The sequence below is a fragment of the Vigna angularis genome, chromosome 7, assembly GCF_016808095.1.
Source record: "Vigna angularis cultivar LongXiaoDou No.4 chromosome 7, ASM1680809v1, whole genome shotgun sequence".
Lineage (NCBI taxonomy): Eukaryota > Viridiplantae > Streptophyta > Magnoliopsida > Fabales > Fabaceae > Vigna > Vigna angularis.
The window spans coordinates 6,657,680-6,677,071 of record NC_068976.1 but is presented as its reverse complement, the minus strand read 5'-3'; the positions used below and the strand labels follow the sequence as shown (position 1 = coordinate 6,677,071).

Sequence of the window (19,392 nt, the reverse complement as noted above, 5' to 3'; positions counted from 1 at the left end):
AATAAAGTACGAAACTTTAGCAAACATATAAGAAACCTAACTCTAAAAACTTGTAAATGATCTAATGACAAGTATGAACTTAAAAATAAAAGGAAAAACACTCAAATAAATGCAATCAATAAGAAATTTCTTAAAATATAGGAAATTACTTACAATTCGAATTGAAAATAACACTCAAATGTTCAAAAGAATTTGAAACTAGGGAGTTCTCTTAAAATCATGATCCCTATTGGTGGACCATTGAGATCTTCATGAAACAAATTACCTTGATGCTTTCAGATATTACGAATTTAAAATACTAAGAGAATCATTATGTTATCTTCTATTTATTATGGAACAGTTATCAGGAAAATATTTGCTGAAATTCTGTGAAACAAAGTCCCAGAATTTAATAATATTCGGAGAAGAAACTAAATTCCAGAAGGGTTATTCTGGGTGTCTAATTCCAACACATATTTCAAATAATATGTTCTTAGGAGTCAGATCAAAGAATTGAGAAATTCTTTGTTAGTGAAAAATGTTGTGGACACAAGATAATAATCAGAAAGCATTGTAAGTGTTGTGGATTTTTCCTGATAGTTGTTCTAATATGAAACTACTGCGTTAACTTGCTTTGGTGAAAATTTAGGTGGAGTTGATGTATTTTGAAAAGGAATTGTATCATTACTTTGTTTTCTCTGTTTCATTTTTCTTGTTTTAAATTCTATCTTCTTTATTACCCTCAATGTGTTTTTTTATACGTCGATTAAATCAAAATATAATAAAGTGAAGTACAAATCTTACTTCACAAATTCATTTTAAAAAGTTGAGTTAGACTTAAATTTATTTTTTAATTTTTTTTTCATTACAAGTTATCATAATGCTCCGACCCATATAGAAAATATAAATTTGTACAAATTTATGCAACATAATTATATAATATATATACTATTAAGAGAATAAATAATCAATATCATAAATTCTGCGCCTGAATTTAAATGAAAGTTGAATTTTTTCCAATAAAACCTTTATCTAAAAAACTAAAAAAATGTAATTCACACAAATAATTCATATTTTGGACACTAGGTTGCAACGAATAAGATTTAACAACATTCATCTGCTTCAATAGAATGATCTTTTTTTAAAACAAAAACATAAATATTTCTTTAAATATAAAAAATAATCGTTTTCGAAACATTTTCAAATCTATCCTTTCATATAAATAAGATAAAAGACATTTCGCTGATGTTCGTTTTTCCATAATATAAAAAACCCTTCCGTAAATTAATTAGGGTTCCTTCAAATTTTAATCTTTTAATCAGAAATTCTCAATTATAAAAAAAAAGTCAAATTCTCAATTGAAGAACTCGAAAATACAATAAAAGATCCAAGAAAACAACTCAAGTAGATTTTTTTCTTAATGAAATTGCCTTACAACAATTCACAAAATATTCTTGTCTCGGAGGGCAATAGTACATTTATTCAATTTAAATGAATCCAGCCATGCATGCATTATTACAACATTATGCATTTAGGTTCATTAATCTTCAACACAAATGCATCACGGTCAGAAACAAATGACAATGCATACAAACAGAAATTAGAGATAACAATCAAGAACAAGACGAATCGTGTGTGTATATCAGATATGTAAACCCAATAACCACAAATACAATTCAAAATAAATAAAAAACACAACAAATTTCACTAAACAAATGAAAAACTAGGATTTGATAAAACCCTGCAAGAACTATAACTGAGATTCATCAGGGTGAGTGAAAGTTGGAGTAACCGCGAAGAGCTTCTTGCGGCGAAGGCAACTGGGGCTGGTGAGATTGACTGGGGAAGTGAAGCATGGAACCCCATTTTCCTGGTTCAGGGAATGATCATCATCTTGGGTGGGTGAGGATGGAGATGTTGGTGTTATCAACAAGGCTTCATAGAGAGAAATTTTTGCTGCTCTGTGACTGTTTCTTGCTTTGATCTTTGAGTCCCTGATTTTGGCCAATGCTCCTGGTTTGAGATACTTGTGGAACAACCTAGGACTTCTCCTTGGAGAGGATGTGGTTGTGCATACCTTCGTCATAGTCATGGCTGCTTTGTCAACAATATTTCAAAACAAAGTTGGAACAAGAAAATGATGTGAGAAAGAGAATATAAATAGTGAATGAAAGGGTGCAAGAGAAGAATAAAAGGATGTAAGAGAAGAACCAAAGGGTTTGAAGAGGAAAGTTTGTAGCGGGAAACAACGGTTAGTTCTTTCATGGAAGAGCGTTGAGGATTCAGTGCGGTAGCCAATATGGAGAAAAATTAATGTTTTATCAAGTTCATTTGTTCATAATTTTTTTTTTCTTAATTGAGTAAAATTTTCTTTCATAATTATTAATTGCTAGTGAAAACACAAACTTATACATGTGTATCTACAATTTCTTTTTTATAATTATCAAAATAAAAGTAATAATTAATGTACAGTGAGTATGTTCAAAGTTTTACCCTGTTCACGAAAAATATGTATCTCTTGATATGTAAATAAATATAGAAATATGATGTGTTTATAATGAAAAAAAGAAACATAAAAGCGAAATAAATTTTTGAATTTTAAATAAAAAGAAATAAAATAAAACAATACTTTTTATTTTTATTAATCATTAATTATTAATTATTAATTATTAATTATTAATTTTCAATCTGTCTCTCTTTCTTCTTACTTTCTTTTCAGTTAATCTAAACGCAAATACATTTTTTCTATATTTTCTTTCCCTTTTTATTATATTTCCTTTCTGTCTAAATATTATCACTCTCCTTATCTCTTCGAAGTTCTTTTAATTTAGTTTAATTAAAAGTTGTTAATAAATAAGAAAACTTTATCGGTACCAAATTTAAATTTATATACTTATATGTTACCATCCATGTTCTGATTTATTTATACTATATACTAAAACACACAAAGCAACTCTTTCAAATTTGATTTGGTATTTGAGTCCAATTACATACTTTAAGTCTATGAACTAAGAAGAGGGTCAGTGTAATGGGTTCTTATTTGAATAGTATTTGGAGTACAGTATATATAAGTGCCTTTGTGATGAAAAGATATGGTCACATACTCCTAAAAAGATCAAAATATGATGGATATAAGAAAAAAAAATAATTGCATTTTCAATTATCTGTCTGTAATCTCTTTTAAGTGATGATGTTATTTTATAGAATGATAAAATATTGTACCGGTTAAAATGCGTTAGAAATATAAATTTTGTTCGTTAAACTTCTAACAAGTTAAAATCTGTCGGTAATAGCATAGGTGGAATTTTGTATCTATTGACTTTTCACACTTTGCTCCATAATCCAGCCTCTACTACTGTATTTTCATCCAAGCTTGTAAGATCTAGGAAAAATAAAATATTTAGAAAGGTGGTAGGCATGGATGTTATTAATCAAAATAAAATCAGATAAATTATAAAGAAGTGAAGTTTAACATAGTCGGTTAGAGTTTTTTGTTATAGGTTGTAGGTCATGGATTCGATTTTTGTTGTATGCATAAGGCATGTTTTATGTATTTATAACGTGTTATGTGTGATATTGTTTGTATTGTTTGTTGTGCATGTGTATGACAAAATAATTGTGATAGTTTGTTTGGTTTGGTGTGTTTGTTAGGAGCTTGAGGGTGGTGTGTTCGAACCTTTGCTAGATTCGTTATATCTGGTCACAAGCACAGGAAATAAAAGGGCAGAGGAAGTTAATAGATCAATCAAAATCAAAATATATTTTATTTTCATAACATTAGAGGAAGGGGGAATCAAAAAAATGTATAAACATGTATCAATTCAAAAAAAAAGGAGAATGATGAAGGTTGATGCTCGAAGGAAGAAGAGAATGAGTTCTCTCATTTCTCTCCCTCGTGGGTAAATAAACAGAACAAGCTTTTGGTCTCAGCCAGGTTCAAGATCACGTCTACAATGCCACATATCACAACACTCAACATAATACTAGTAGGCCAGCTTAACTTTACTAACAAATTAACCCTTTAATATATATTTAAGGTATTCTAATTCTCTTATTTTGCCTTTTTCCCATTTTCAACTCAAACAAATTATTTTTCACACCACCTAGGACATGTACACCAGACCCTTACCCTATCACAACAAGCTCTACCTAGTAAAACACATGGTACTTGCACATAATATTATTTATTTTATTAATAGACAAGATTCTAGTCACATGCTCAAGATAATCTCCAACCAGGGTCTTACACCATCAACCTCCGTTAGAGCATATGCAAGAATTATCGTCAGCCATTGTGAATCATTGCAGCAAATCCACCAACGATGCATCATGTAACGTCCCAACTATAAGAGTACCTTAAGCACATCAAAGTCAAAAATTTTATAAAGACAAAGTTAAAAACTCCAAAAGAACCAAACTTTATTAAAACTTTAAAATTCCAATATATATACATTCAGAAAGATTAAAACATCAAATTAAGCTTATAAAGAAAATTTCTTTCATAAAACTCAGATGAATGTTTAAGCTCCCCAAAGCACATCCCTTCTTGCATAATCTATTTCATACCACCGACTTCATCATTATTGTTTGCTCCCATACAACACACATGTCATACGATCATTACAATAAACACAGAAAGCAAGGGTGAGCTAAAGAGTAAAACACAATAATAACGACAATCATATCATCAAAACAAATATAACAATAACCCATTCACATTTCTTTCATCTCAGTAATCACATCTCACCCTATTTCATACCACCCATATGTCACTTAAAGGTCTAAAGTCACACAAACATACCATCTCATCGATCTCTTGTCATATAGACACAAACTCTTCAGACTTATCTCTTATCACACACATTAAGGTCACACATACTAATATCCCTAAAAGATAGTTGAGTAGTCCTACACACACAGTTAAGGACATTTTCCCCTTAAAGGGCCAATAACTTTCCTCTCTTTAACGATCACAGACACTAGAGAGTATGGTACTCAAACTCACTCTTATTGTCTCACACAGTTTGAAGAGTGCTCATTCCTAATACAAAGGAGAAATAGACACCCTGATATTAAGGGTAACTCATTCTAAACCACTTCCTATTCTTGAACACATCAAGAATAACTCTCGATTTATCTAACCTCTCACTATCTATAATTTAACATGGTTAATCACTTCAATTGACTAAACTATGAGGTTTAGTACACATGAACCAAACATTCATATAATCGTTTAACAACATCAGTCATAGTAATATAACATTCTCAACACACATTTACCATCAAAGTTACAACATGAACACAATCACACAATCATAACCTAGCACTCACATATAAACTATGTTGATAAAATTGCTCTAACAGCAATCTAGCAAATCAATTGACATTTCCCCAAAACAACGTATGACTACTTAATGTTATACCAGAATCAGGGACTCCGAGTTTCTGAATTTCACTTAAAATGTCACAGTAATACAAATTTATCTTACAATATATATACCATCACATGCTCGTTTCATACTCATCAATAAAAGCAATCCACTTCATGACTTACAAAATAGCATAGAAAAAAAATAATAACATAACACTCCTATGATCAATCAACCCAATGCTACCAAGAAATATGTCCATACACGATCATCACATCACAATTCACACATAACAAAACAAGGTTAACTCATCTTATGCACATATATCTCAACGTGATAGTTCTTTATAAACCTAACCTTTTATCATGTCATTCAATCAGTTAAGACTCACATAATCAAAGTATTCATTTCCATTTACACTAATCATCCAACATTATCACATACCACTCATTCAACCTCAGTCACACTCAATAACACCTAGCATTCAGTCTATCATAAACAGTTATACACTCAAACAAGATACAACAACTAATACATTAGCACAACTAATCAAGTTCCTCATAGTTACACAACCAAGCTAAGAGATCTCACTTCCCAAAGTCCCAAAATTTTTCACAAACTAGGCTTTGATACCACCAATGTAACGTCTCAACTCTACGAGTCACTTAAGCGCATCAAAGTCGAATGTTTTATAAAGACAAAGTTAAAAACTCCAAAAGAACTAAACTTTATTGCAATTTTAAAATTCCAATATCCATACATTCAAAAATATTAAAACATCAAATTAAACTTATAAAGAAAATAATAAATGAAAATATGAGAAATGAGATAACTTAAATTGATATTAAATGAGTATATTATTAGTAAATTAAGTTGTCCTAGTGGTATTGTGTGGTGCCCTTAACTTAGGTCTCGAACCTTGCTGAAGCCAAAAAGCGTTTTATTTTATTTTTTTTATGAAATCTGCGAAAAGGAATATGTTAAATAGAAATAAAATGGATATTATATCAACGAAATTAGCTTGGCTTAGTGGTAAAGTGTTTTGTGGTTGTTTATGTGATTGGTGTGCCTGTGCTTGAATCTGGCTGCAAACAAAACTAGTTTAATTCATTTTTGTGGGGAGTCAGAAACTTGGAAGTTCATTTCATTCTTCCTTCTTTTCTTTCTTTTTTCTCGTTTTCTCTTTAATTCATTTTTTTGGGGAGTCAGAAATTTATTCTTCCTTCTTTTCTTTCTTTTTTCTCGTTTTCTCTTTTCTCCCTTCTCTTTCTTCCTCTTCTTCTTAGATATAAAACCCTAGGTTTTGAGAAAAACAAGGGAGGGAAGGACACAACAAATCCAATGCTTAGGGGAAGTAACGGAAAGGAGAAATTAAGACGAGGAGAGGTGCAATTTCTAGAAGAGTTATAGAGAAAGGGGAATCCAAGGTTCGCAAAGTAATTTATGTAACACCCCAAATTTCAGGGTGTCGAAGGTTATTCAAAAACCGATAATTTTAAAATTTCTTTATAGCGCGGAAACATATTTTTCAAAAATTTAACATTCAAACATGCATAATTTATTCAAAGCATAGGGTTTCAAACGATTTGTCCAATTACATTATTCAAAATAATGGAAATAACAAATGTAATGAAACAACTCCAACTTCATTGTCTTAAATTTAACAAATATAGCTTTCATTAAAAATCCCAAGTTTGTTCCCATCATCTCTCGAATCTATCATGCATCAACATCATCTGCATATCATCTTCTCACATATAACATATTATACAACCATTGCCGGTAATATAATTCACAAAAAACAAACACAAACACATATATGGTAAGCTACCATTACAACAATCATAATAACAAGATATAAACACACTAATTATATCAACTAGAACCAACCACCCACACACAGTAGTAATAACAATAGGATTCCTAATCCTCTAACATAAACAATTCAATCATAATGAATTACTCGATCCTTGATCCTTGATCTCTAACCCTTAATGTCGTCACTAACATCTCACACATAGACCTTTGATTTATCCACTCATTAGCACCTATGTTAACTACTTACTATAACCATTATAATAACACCATTATCGACATATCATAACTTAAAGCATCTTCAATACCATAATCATCATAGATACACCACCATCATGATTATCCCAATTATAAATAACACCATGAGCATCACCAAACCATGAACTCCATCATGACAAGACTCAGTCACACTCATGTACCTTACCTCACTCTCCTATCGCTCCTACAAACCCATCTGTAGCTTTCCCTATAGATACAGTCGATTCATCATTCTTTTGGCTTTGGATTTATCCCCTATCACACAAGGCAGAACATCTATCCCACTGCCAAAGAAGATTCAACACTCGATTACCATTCTCTTTTCTATAACAATTTGCCAAAGAGAATAACACTCTCCTTTCAACAACCAATGCCAAAGAGAGTCACCGCCTTTTCAACAACCAATGTTGATGGCAACTCCTTTAGGGATTTCTCATCCAAAGAAGTATCAACTTAGACTAAGACTAAGAAAGGGAAGTGAATAAACACTTTCAACAAAAGCTCTTTCATTATCTAAGTCTTAGTTAGATTTACTTTGCTAAATGACATTTGTAATGTTTTGTAGGCCTTAAATAAAGGTTGAAGACCATGGAGAATCAACAAAAGAATCTTGGTGAGCCAAAGGAAGCAAATAGGCAAAGGAAGAAGGAAAAAGGAAAAAGGGTGTTTTCTGGATTGAAACAATTACCTTCCGGATTGGAATAACAAAGGAAATTGGCTTCCGGATTGTAAATTTGCTCAGCCATCTGCACAGTACGCTCAGCCATTTTTGACAGCTTTTACACATTTTTCACGTTTTTAATGTGTGCTTGGCTGAACCTTGCGTCCCAAGCTCCTTAGCTTCTCCAGCACACTTCATTTGTGATTCTTAGAAGCTTAGCAAAGTTAGAAACAGAGTTTCTCTTCACCTATAAAAGAGAGGCTCTTCTCCATGTAAACCTTAACTTGAAAGATATATTGAAGTGCTGTTGAGATTTCTCCAGACTCTATACTTCGAGTTCACCTTATTATGCTTAATTCAGCACCTTCTCCTCCAGCTTCCTTCCCTCTTGGAAGGCCTTCTAAGCTTGTAAGGCTTCAACATACACCAAAACACTCACTGAACCTTCCATCGAACACCTGGTGTGCACCTGCGTCTTCAATCATCTTTCCATTCCGCTGCATTCTTCTGATTCGTGGAGCTGCTCTCGCTTGAAGTGTGGAGCCGCTTCCATCAAATGCCGAAGAGAATATCCCTCCTTTTTTAACAATCATTACCAAAGGGAGCACCTATCCATAGATAGTCTCAAGATTTACTAGGTACAACAAGTAGACTAATCTTTCATGCCTCACGCTCATTAACCACACACACTCTTATGTATTCCATCTTCCACTCATGCTCCAATCTCAATCACAAGTCAAACTTGACCTTAAACACAATCATTAATCTTAATCTATGATTATAATCACATTCCACAGGTCCTCAAGCTTGGTTTACGTTAATTCTTCATCAAAACGCATTATTTTCAGTAAAGATACTTTAGGATAATTGATTATTATAAGTGATAATCGATTATTCCCGAAACATACACCTGTACACAAATTACCCTGTGATAATAGATTGTCACTTAAGATAATCGATTATCTCAATAGTTTCATACAACAAATCACTAGAATTCATCACACATGAAGGGATAATCAATTATCATCCCAAATAATCGATTATTCTCGTGAATAATGACGTTCCTACACCAAAACCTAAGGTCCAACCCCCATGTATCAATCCCAAATCACGTGGAAACATTCGTAAGACATCATGCATGCATATACCTCTCGTACCTACATAGATTCACACTCATATGCACACAATATATCAAAAGAATTATCCAAAACTCATCATCATGCAGATTTCAACCCAAACAACCCAAAAACTCTGCACATGTTTATCATATTATTTATATCATATGTTTGCATGGTAAAATCCCATTATCATAACATTGTTCTCCCTTAGTATCAAAACCTATTGTGGGATAACACAACAAAAACCATACATACATTCATAGGAAAAACCCAACACAAACATGATATAAACTCTATCATCATGTAGAACATATTCTCATACATACATATGCATTAAAGCAACATTACCTTTCAAGATAATCAAGAACAAACCTTATTCATCATACAAACAACAAAAAAACAAACAAAAGTAAGTTTCCCCATATCTTGGCCAATACTAGGGTTTTATCTACAACCCTAAAACACCATCAATCTTCCCTTTTCTCTAAGGGTTTTTCTTGCTCTTTCTCTTCTCTCCCAAACGTTTCTCTCTTCTTTGCTTCTCTCTTTGATTTAGAGTTTCTAGGGTTTCTAAAACACAAAATGCCACCCTTCTCTCTATATCTTAATATATTTTTAAACAACCCAACTTTATCTCTAATATCTCCTCACTTATAATAATATATTTTAAAAACAAAATCTATAAAAAAATCTATATTTCCTTCTATCTCACGTCCACCATCTATCTTTTATTTTATTGTATTTAATTTACATACTTTTACTTCCTACACCCCCTTATTTAATTTCTAAACCAATTAAATAAAGGTAAAAGACCATTGTGCCCCTAAGCAAAAATACAAACAAAACAAAGGTTTCCCTTAACTTCCTTTCTCCCTAGAATTCAACCTACACTCATTCAATCCTAAATCATCCTTCCATTAACAAGCCAACACATCACATTTATAATATCAACCACACACCAATCACTCAATTATCAACATACAAATCATATTAATAATAACATGAAATAATAAGCATAGTAATTATAATTATAAGCAACATCTAAACATTAAACATCAATTACCACACAATAATACTCATGTCTCAAAATCCCTTTATTCCCTAATTACCACATTTTTCTCAAGTGTTGGAATTTCTAGGGTTGGGAATTTAATTGGAGATAGAAGAAGGAACCTATAAATAAGGAGACTGTGTGATTGAGAAAGACACATAAGAGCATTTTATTCTAGATTTCAAGAGTGACGATTTGAGTGAAAGGGAGTCAGGAGAGGTTGTAGAGTTCAGTGGAAGTTTTGTGTAGTGAGGAAGATCAACTTCTATGTATGAGGACCTATTATGTTCATGTTTGGGTTCATTGAAATTTTTTGAGAAAGTAGTGTGCTTGTTTGGGATTTTATTTCCTTATCTTTGGGTTGTATGTTCTAGAAATTTTATGACTTGAATCAAAGGGGTCATGGGTTATTAAAAAGGGGGTTTTATAGTGTATGCTTCGAGAATTGTCATTGAGTTAATGTATTTGGATAATTGAGTATATTATGATGAAATAGGTTCTGGAAAATTGTATGAATGTTGTCATATGTTTTTATATTTAATAATAATGTATGAAGTTGGAAGATCTTATATTAAAAGAATAAATGAGTATATGGTGTTTGCTTGTTTGGGTTTGACCTATTATGTTTTAGTCAAGTATAACATAGACTTTAGGTGGGTTAAAATAGGCTAATGCTTCGAGAATTGTCATTGAGTTAATGTATTTGGGTAATTGAGTATATTATGATGAAATAGGTTCTGGAAAATTGTATGAATGTTGTCATATGTTTTTATATTTAATAATAATGTATGAAGTTGGAAGATCTTATATTAAAAGAATAAATGAGTATATGGTGTTTGCTTGTTTGGGTTTGACCTATTATGTTTTAGTCAAGTATAACATAGACTTTAGGTGGGTTAAAATAGGCTAAAGTAGAAAAGCTTGTTAGTATGATGATTGGGTTTGAAAGGAACAATTTAAAAGCTATTATATGCATGAAGATTGATGACGTTTATTAAATGTTATGCTTGCTTAGTCTTAAATACTTAGAGTATGATTGATGGAAATAAAGGGGAATATTGGTTAAAACAAAAGGGATGTCTATTTTTGGTTCTTGTAGTTTGAAGGTCAAAATATGAAAGCTAGAAGTTTTTATGCGCAATGATATTTCAAATTAACTCTTGGTAGAAAGTGGGTTACACATAGGCAGAATTTGTGGAATGAGTCTTATGATCCAACCAAAATCAAAGATCAAATCATAAGTAATGTGTCAACTAGTATAAAAAAAACTTCATGGGCTAATTTTGTTACTTATCGTCTAAAACTTGAAACATTAGTACAATTTTCATTATTTTCAATGGTGTGAATTGTTTGTGTACATAATCTTTTGATTGGTATATTAATTTACAATTGCTTCTGTCATTGGAGATATGTAAAAAAAAATAGAGAAAATTGCAACAAACAATTAACTCCTTATACTGGTGGTTTTAAACCTTTCTCAAGAAAAAGGCATGAGATGGTAGTGATATTAAGAAACATGTCAGATTTTACTATTTTTTAAAGTTTACTATTTATTTTAACTTCTCTTTTTATTTAGTTTGTGGAAACTAGACCACTTCTTAGTCATGGAAAGGTATACATTGAAACTCATAAAATAAATAATGGATCATTTGTAAATGATGCAACAAAAGATATAGCGGTTAGTTCTACTGTAATATGATATTTTCAAACACTTTTTCTTCAATATTTAGAGTTTTAACTACAAATTGTTATATATTTATATGAACAAATTGAAGTGGGTTTGACTCAAAGCACTATTGATGAATAAGAGGTTTCTCCTAATGATGTTGTTGGTAAAGTGTTAGGCCTAGAGCATTCATAGAAAGTATGATGCATAGGTTTGGGAGTAGCTCCTACTAACTCATTAAGAAATGCAAGACTTTGACTTTCATCTACGACTACTCTATCATCAACATTGTCTAATCAATGACAACAAAAGTACAACAATTTAGAATCTCAAGCTCAAACAACCTCTAGTGAAAAAAAGCATACATGATAATGAAGAAAGGAAGAATTCCTGATGAATTGGTCACATTCTTTGATTGTAAACCTCAAGTTAGTTACTAATATAGTTGAAGCATTGTGCTTGATATACCCTAATTATACGTAGTCCTTTCTACTCTTAAGTGTCACAACAAGTGTACGAGTGTATCCATATACACTTGAAAATTACACTCATGTCATTGATTATTTAGCTTTATATTTTTATTTTATCATTTTAGGAAGTTGGTGATGCAGATGAGTTTGAGTCTCCTTTGGTTACAATAGGATCATTTCGTGCTAGCAACATTTAGGGAGTTCATGATGTTTTATAGGATGAAATTATAATTACTGTATGAAGTTTGAGTAATTATGGATTTAGTTGTAATTATGTTTTAATTTAACTTGATTTTATGTACTACTTTTTGAGAATGAAATGTTTTAATGATATATTTGAACACTTTGGTAAAAGAAGTTTATTATGCCTTTTTGAAGTATTTAAATCTTGTTACTTATTATTGACAAAAATATAAGCATCTTAATGGTAACATTGTCATGTAACAAAAAAAAATAAAGTAGTAAACTCACGAACTAAATAATACAAACGAGGCAACTTAAAATCTCTAAATTATAATTGTCAAATTGAATAGGGTATTAACCAAAAAAAATAAGAAAAATGAGGGTTATCTTTGGAGTAAAATACTTGCAAATAAAGGAGGTTTCAAACCTCTACAAAATAATAGTTACTCATAATAGAGGTTAAAACCCTAAAAAAAAAACTCCAAAATATAAATTTGATACTAGGAACTATTAAAAAACTTTGCAAATTAATAGTTACGACTCTAAATGTATGAATTTAAAAAATCCTTGAAAATTAATTTGCGGAAAATAAAAACCTTCACAAAATGAAAAATAAACATCCACAAAATAAGAGTTCTTTTTGTAGTCACGAAAATTTAAAATAGAGTTCATGACTGTTACAATTTTAAGCCTAAACAATACAAGTGAAATTTGTTTGATTATAAAATGTAAATAAATAATTAAACCTTGAAATTTTATCATAATAATGTAGAAGAAGTTATGGATATTTTATAGTATAAAGTATTTGAATAATATAATGTTGAAACTAACCTTTGAGAAGGGGGTTCAACAGTACGATGACTTGCTATATCAATGCTATTTTAACCAGTAAAACATACTTTTCATTTTTGTTATAATCTTAATTGACATAGAAAGGAATATTAGTTATGTTACTTGTTTCGGGTATGACGTCGAGTTACTCCAAATACCTACACAATTTCTCCTTTTAAGTCATCTGGTAACTAAATTGAGTCTTCGTCTTCACTCCACTGCTCGGGAGGGTACCTGTCAAAGGTCCTCCGATGCTAAAGTCAGTAAACAGTCCATACGGAAGTTTAATGCAATGATAATAAATACACCGTCGATTACTTACGTCTTGTCTTTGACTTATATTTATAATTTTTGGCATTGGTTTGAGATTAGTGAAACCTTACTCTCGGTTCAATCTCAGCCTTTAATTATCATTTACCTTAATCTTTGTAAAAAAACTTGTTTATTGACTAAAGCCTGACGTCAATATTCCTGTATGTTCAGTTTTGCACCTTGATTCTGTCACATTCAATTACTACTTAGCTGCTTCCTACTCTCTCGAACCGTCCATCTTGCTTGGTGTTGTGGGGGTATCATGTATGGCAGTCCGGGCCATACAATACATTACTCAAATTTTATCCCCGACGGTCTATCTAAAATCAACATATTAGTATTTTAATTTAATATAGAAAATATATGCAGCTCATAATAAACGTGGAGAACAAAAATACTAAATTCAGAAAGAAAAACTGATATAGAAGGGTTAGTTTCATTAGCGAATTGCTTAAAATAAAAACGATGTGTTAAGCACAACAAATCAAGACAAACTACTTGCTGTCATCTTTATTTCCTTGAGAAACATACAAATCCAACATTAGCTACATATATTAATTAGTCTGCATCGCACAAGCTACACTTAAATAAATTACAAAACCAACAAGGAAAGCATTGTGGCTTTTATTTCGTAATGCCCTATTCAATCACTGTGGGATCTTATTGAGCTTACAGTAAGCATAATCCTTGTATTTCTTAGTCTTGTATTTTGGAGGATTGTCTTGGTTAACCAACTTTGGGTGAGGACCAACCTCACGTTCTGCTTTGGGCTCTATGAACACTGGCCATGACATTCTTGTCTTGTCTTTGTTCACTGTAGTTCTGTGGAAAACTGCCTTATATTTTCCATTGCTCAGGATCTATACCACCATGAAACAAAGTAAATATACATCACAATTTTGTGATCGAAATAAAGTGAAAAGAGAAGATATTTTGATTGACAGAAAATGCTTATGAAAGGATTAAATTTACCTCCATTTGGTCACCAACGTGAATGACGAGGGCATTGGGAACATACTTAACATCGTACCATCGACCATCTCTAGAAGCTTGGAGGCCCTGCACCTCGTTGGGTACGAGAATGGTGAGGTAGGACATGTCTGTGTGTGGTGGCACACCCAAAACAAGATCAGGACAAGGACAAGGTGGGTAATAGTTGATCTTCAAAAGGTAATGCATTTCTTCTTCATTTGCCACTTCCTTTAGCTCATCTTCTTCCAGCCCCAACCCTTTTGACATACTTTTGAATAATTTGTCCACCACCCCACGTAGGTACTTGCAGTATTCCTCGTTCACTTCCCTGGAAAATCAAATTCACCATTTTCTTTTTCAGTATAGTTTCTACTCAATCACAGGAACAATGATTCAACATTTTTTTTACTGTGAGAAGTCACTAATAGAAAAATTTACGTCGTAATTTAAAAAAGATATTGAGACAGTAGACTTAAAATTTATAGATTTAGGATGATGTGTCATGAGTTTTTATAAATTCCGACGACTTCTTCATAAAAAATTTTAAAAAACGAAGACGTCATGATTCATAAAGACTTATTTGTAAATATAAGAGTGGTGACCATTTTTAATTTATAGATTAACCTCGATTATTACTGAAAAACATTTTATATATTGAAAGTTTTAATTACTTTGGATAACTTTAGTCAAACATATTTATAAAAAAGTCGAATTAAATAACGAAGATTTCACATTTTCATAATTTTATAAATAAGTTATAAAAACTTATTACATCTTCAATTGGAAAGTTAGGAAGGCTAACAAAGATTTATTCTAAATTTGTAAAGTTTAAGTCAAGGGTCCTGTTTTTTTTTAAAATTACAAAGTAAACTATGGCATTTTTCAAAATGTTTCATAATACTATTATATTTAGTTACTCTCTTTTGATTTCTGATTTTATTTTAATCAATTAATTATTATTCAATTATATTTGAGTTGTGGTGAGAAAAAAAAAGATTTGGATATTTATTTGCAGTAGCCAAATGGAGATTTTAAAATTGTAGGTTTAAATCATCGGTTGGCCCTCATTTTTGAATGAGAATCTCAGTTAGGTCCTCATATTTGCAACTGTCTCAGTTGGGTCATATTTTTTGTAAAATTGAGCCAATTTTGCCAAAACCGTTAAATTGTAACAAACGGCGTTAGTTGGTGCTGACATGTTGCATAATTAATACGCTGATGTCAAAATATTTTATTACGTAGAATTTTTATTTAATTTAAGAGATTATGACATGACAACCCTTGGTCGTTCTCTTCTTCTTCCTTTTGATCTTCTGTCTGGGGCAAGGAAAGTGGTCGCGATGGCGCAACCAAATGGCATTCGCGGTGGCTCGTGGCGGCGTGAGCATTCTTCTTCTTTCCCCTCTTTTTTTGCGTTGTTTCACATTGCAAGGAGAAACTTTTTCCCTTTTCTCTTTCTGGTTCTGTTCTAATTGCAGAGAGAAGGTAGCTGGGAAATAAAAAAGAAATTATTTTATGGGTACTACGGAACTGAGAGAGGGTAAGTTGGATTTCTTAAAATATTTTAGAGAAAAAAAAAATTAGGAGAAATAATTTACTCGGGGCTTAGATTTTGTATCTCCTTTCTCGAGCGTTAGAGATTTTTCCCCTTTCTCGAGGACCAGAGGTTGCATCTTGTGAGAAAAAACCTTTTTGCATCGGTGGAATGCAATGGCTGGTATCTACGCCTTATCAGAAGCAAGCTCCTCCTCCAAAATGAATCAGGTGAGCATCCGAGAAAGCCCTATCTCCCAATTAAGGGACAGCCCCAAAATGGGGATTTCAAGTGGTCAACGATCACCTTCACGGTGAAACTGGTGGAATTAGTTAGATTATACCCTAAAAGGTGAATTAAATGAGAGCAGGAAGAAATTGGAAATTTTTAATTTGTGGTTAAATAAATTGGAACATAGGATTATTGTTAAGGTAGCCATGGATACACTATCTTTTTAATTGATCTGGGAAAGGAAAGTTTTTGTTACAGTAGCATAAGGTTTCTTTTAGTAATTAACTTTATTAATTAAATTCGAAATCCTAATTGAATAATTAGGATGAAAACCTAAATTGAATTACTCGTCAGAATCTTTTCCAACCTTGGTTTCTAGTATCGCAGACAATCCAACCAACTATGGGTTCTTCTTTCTCGCGGCCAACCCAAATCCTAGATATTACCCTTGCCTCGACCTATGGCAAAAGTCTCGTGGCGGCGAGGACGCAGAGTTGCAAAAGTGCGGCAGAGACACGGCATTGGCGCAACGGCGCGTTGGTCTTCTTCTTTTCCTCTTTTCTCGCGCTGGTTAGCGTCGCAGGGGATTTTCGAAATCTCGTGATTTAAAGTTGTCATTTTAAGTTTTTTCTCATCGAGTTTTCCGAAATCTCGTAGAAATACAATATCAACATATACGACTTCGATTTTCAGGTGTGATTTGCTCGACATTTCATCTAGTCTGTCTGAGGTTGTTGCTGCTCCGGGTAGTCGGTGGAGGATGATGAAGACATGGAGGATGATGAATAACATTTCCAATTAAATTTTGTGTCATGAGTAAACTGTTTACCTAAAAAAATTTCACGTAAACAGATTTTAAGTGTGAGCATTTTAAGCCTGCACCACGTCAACAGATTTTAACACCGTTTGTTACAATTTAACGATTATGGTAAAATTGGCTCAATTTTACAAAAATATGACCCAATTGAGACGGTTACAGATATGAGGACCCAACTAAGATTCTCATACAAAAATGAGGACTAACCGAGGGTTTAAACCAAAATTGTATAATAAATAGTAATGAAATAAAAGAAATGTGATGTGTTTAGGATAATTTGGCCAAAGAGTTGGGCATTAATCAGATCATGAGATAAGTGTTTTCCAATTAGAGAAAAAGGCTCATTATTGTAACATTAAACTTACAAATAAGGGTAACATGCAACATGCAGCGCGGCCAACAATTTATTTCCCCCATTGAATTTAGAATTACATGTGTACCCAACCTCTCCATGAGTTTGCACGTGCTATCACCCTATCAATCTAAACAAACGTGTTCATGTGTTTCACCACAAATTAATATGTGACAGAATTTTTTTGCAGTTAGTGTTTTAAAAGTGAACAGATCTACATAGTGTAGAAGAAATTTATGTTTATTAAATTTTATAACAAATAATAACTATTTTAAAATAATATTATTAAATTCTTTTAGTTAATAATATAAAACATTATATAGACTACAAATTATGCTCTTGTTTTAAACCGTCCAAACCAGATCTGTGAGAAACTATTTTCAAACAAAATATATAATAAAATTAGTGGTTCCAATAATAACTATTATGTTGAAATCTAACCTGTAAGAAGGGGGATTCTTGGGCCAGAAATGGTAATTGATGGAGGAAGGTGGCCACAGAATGTGGAACAAATGATCCACCCAACCTTTCTTACCGTTGGTCTCCTTTTGAAGCTTTGTGCCATAACCTTCCAAAGAATGAGACCCAGCAGGCTTAGCAATTAACTCTTTTTCTTCTTGAGGCAATTCAAAGAACTCTTTCCCCACACTCTGCAACTTCCTTATAACATGGCTAGGAATCTCATGGTTCACAATCTGAAACATGCCCCACTCTCTACTTGCCTCCACAATCTCATCCAACACTTTCTCTTCGTTTGGGTTGCTAAAATCAATTATTGGCACTTCAAGGTTCACCCCTTTCACCGTCGTCATTCCCGGTTGCTCTGTTTCTGCCCTAACAAACATGGCTGGTATTGCACCATCCTTCTCTTGTGAAGCAATGGTTTGAACCCTCAGCACCTCCATCTTTCTTGCTCTCGTCAAAAATGGACTTGCTTCCTTAATCATTCTATATATCTAACAGCTTTTCATCCTTTCACTTTATACAACTTAAACCACCACCTAACATTTTACCAAGTCTCATTCATTACCAATAAATGATGCACTTGCCTTTGCCCAAGTGAAACTCTTCCCAACCCATTACCACACGTTAGTGCTACCAAATATGTTGTCAGTGCTATAGTACTATTAATTCTCATGCTTTTTTCCATCCAATAATGAAACCTATCAACTCTATATTACCTAATTAAATTATTTTTTTTAGGTAATTTGTTATGATGTCTCAAAAATATAATTAAAAAAACTGTCATTAATTGTGTGGAAAAATACCTTATTTTTTAATTTTTTAAGATAATGATATTTTTACAACACTTTTTTGACAACATTTTAATATCATCTATATGTATTGGTCCAAAATTACTTTACAATCAATAATAATAATCATAAACATCAACATAGACCAATCACATAATGACACATAGATGATATTAAAATATTGTAAAAAAAATATTATCAAAATACTATTATATATATTTTTTAATTTTGGATTTATTATTAGAACAATTTGACTGTAATTTAAGAACCATCTAGAATTTAAATTTCATTCTATTTAATTCTTATAATCAATATTAACCTCAAAAGTGTAACTTTTTTATTCTACAAGGATAAGTTTGATCAAGGTAGAACTTTTCGTTTTAATTTTTTTTTCTCTTATACCTTCTATCAGTTTTTTTAATATATTTTTTATAGTTACTGTACTTAAATGATATACATTATAAAATAAATTAAAAAAATTTATAATTTAATTTTCATTATTACACGAATTTAATTTTAA

General features: G+C 31.8%; 1 protein-coding gene across 1 annotated transcript; it reads right to left on the bottom strand.

The window, feature by feature from the left end:
• Positions 1–14,197: 14,197 nt before the first annotated feature.
• On the bottom strand, positions 14,198–18,653 carry LOC108337532 (flavonol synthase/flavanone 3-hydroxylase). The gene is made up of 3 exons (XM_017574084.2): positions 18,061–18,653; positions 14,686–15,013; positions 14,198–14,573 (listed from the first exon to the last, which is right to left on the bottom strand). The coding sequence occupies exons 1-3, from the start codon at positions 18,564–18,566 to the stop codon at positions 14,361–14,363; spliced, it is 1,047 nt and encodes a 348-aa protein (XP_017429573.1). The 5' UTR covers positions 18,567–18,653; the 3' UTR covers positions 14,198–14,360.
• Positions 18,654–19,392: the final 739 nt, after the last annotated feature.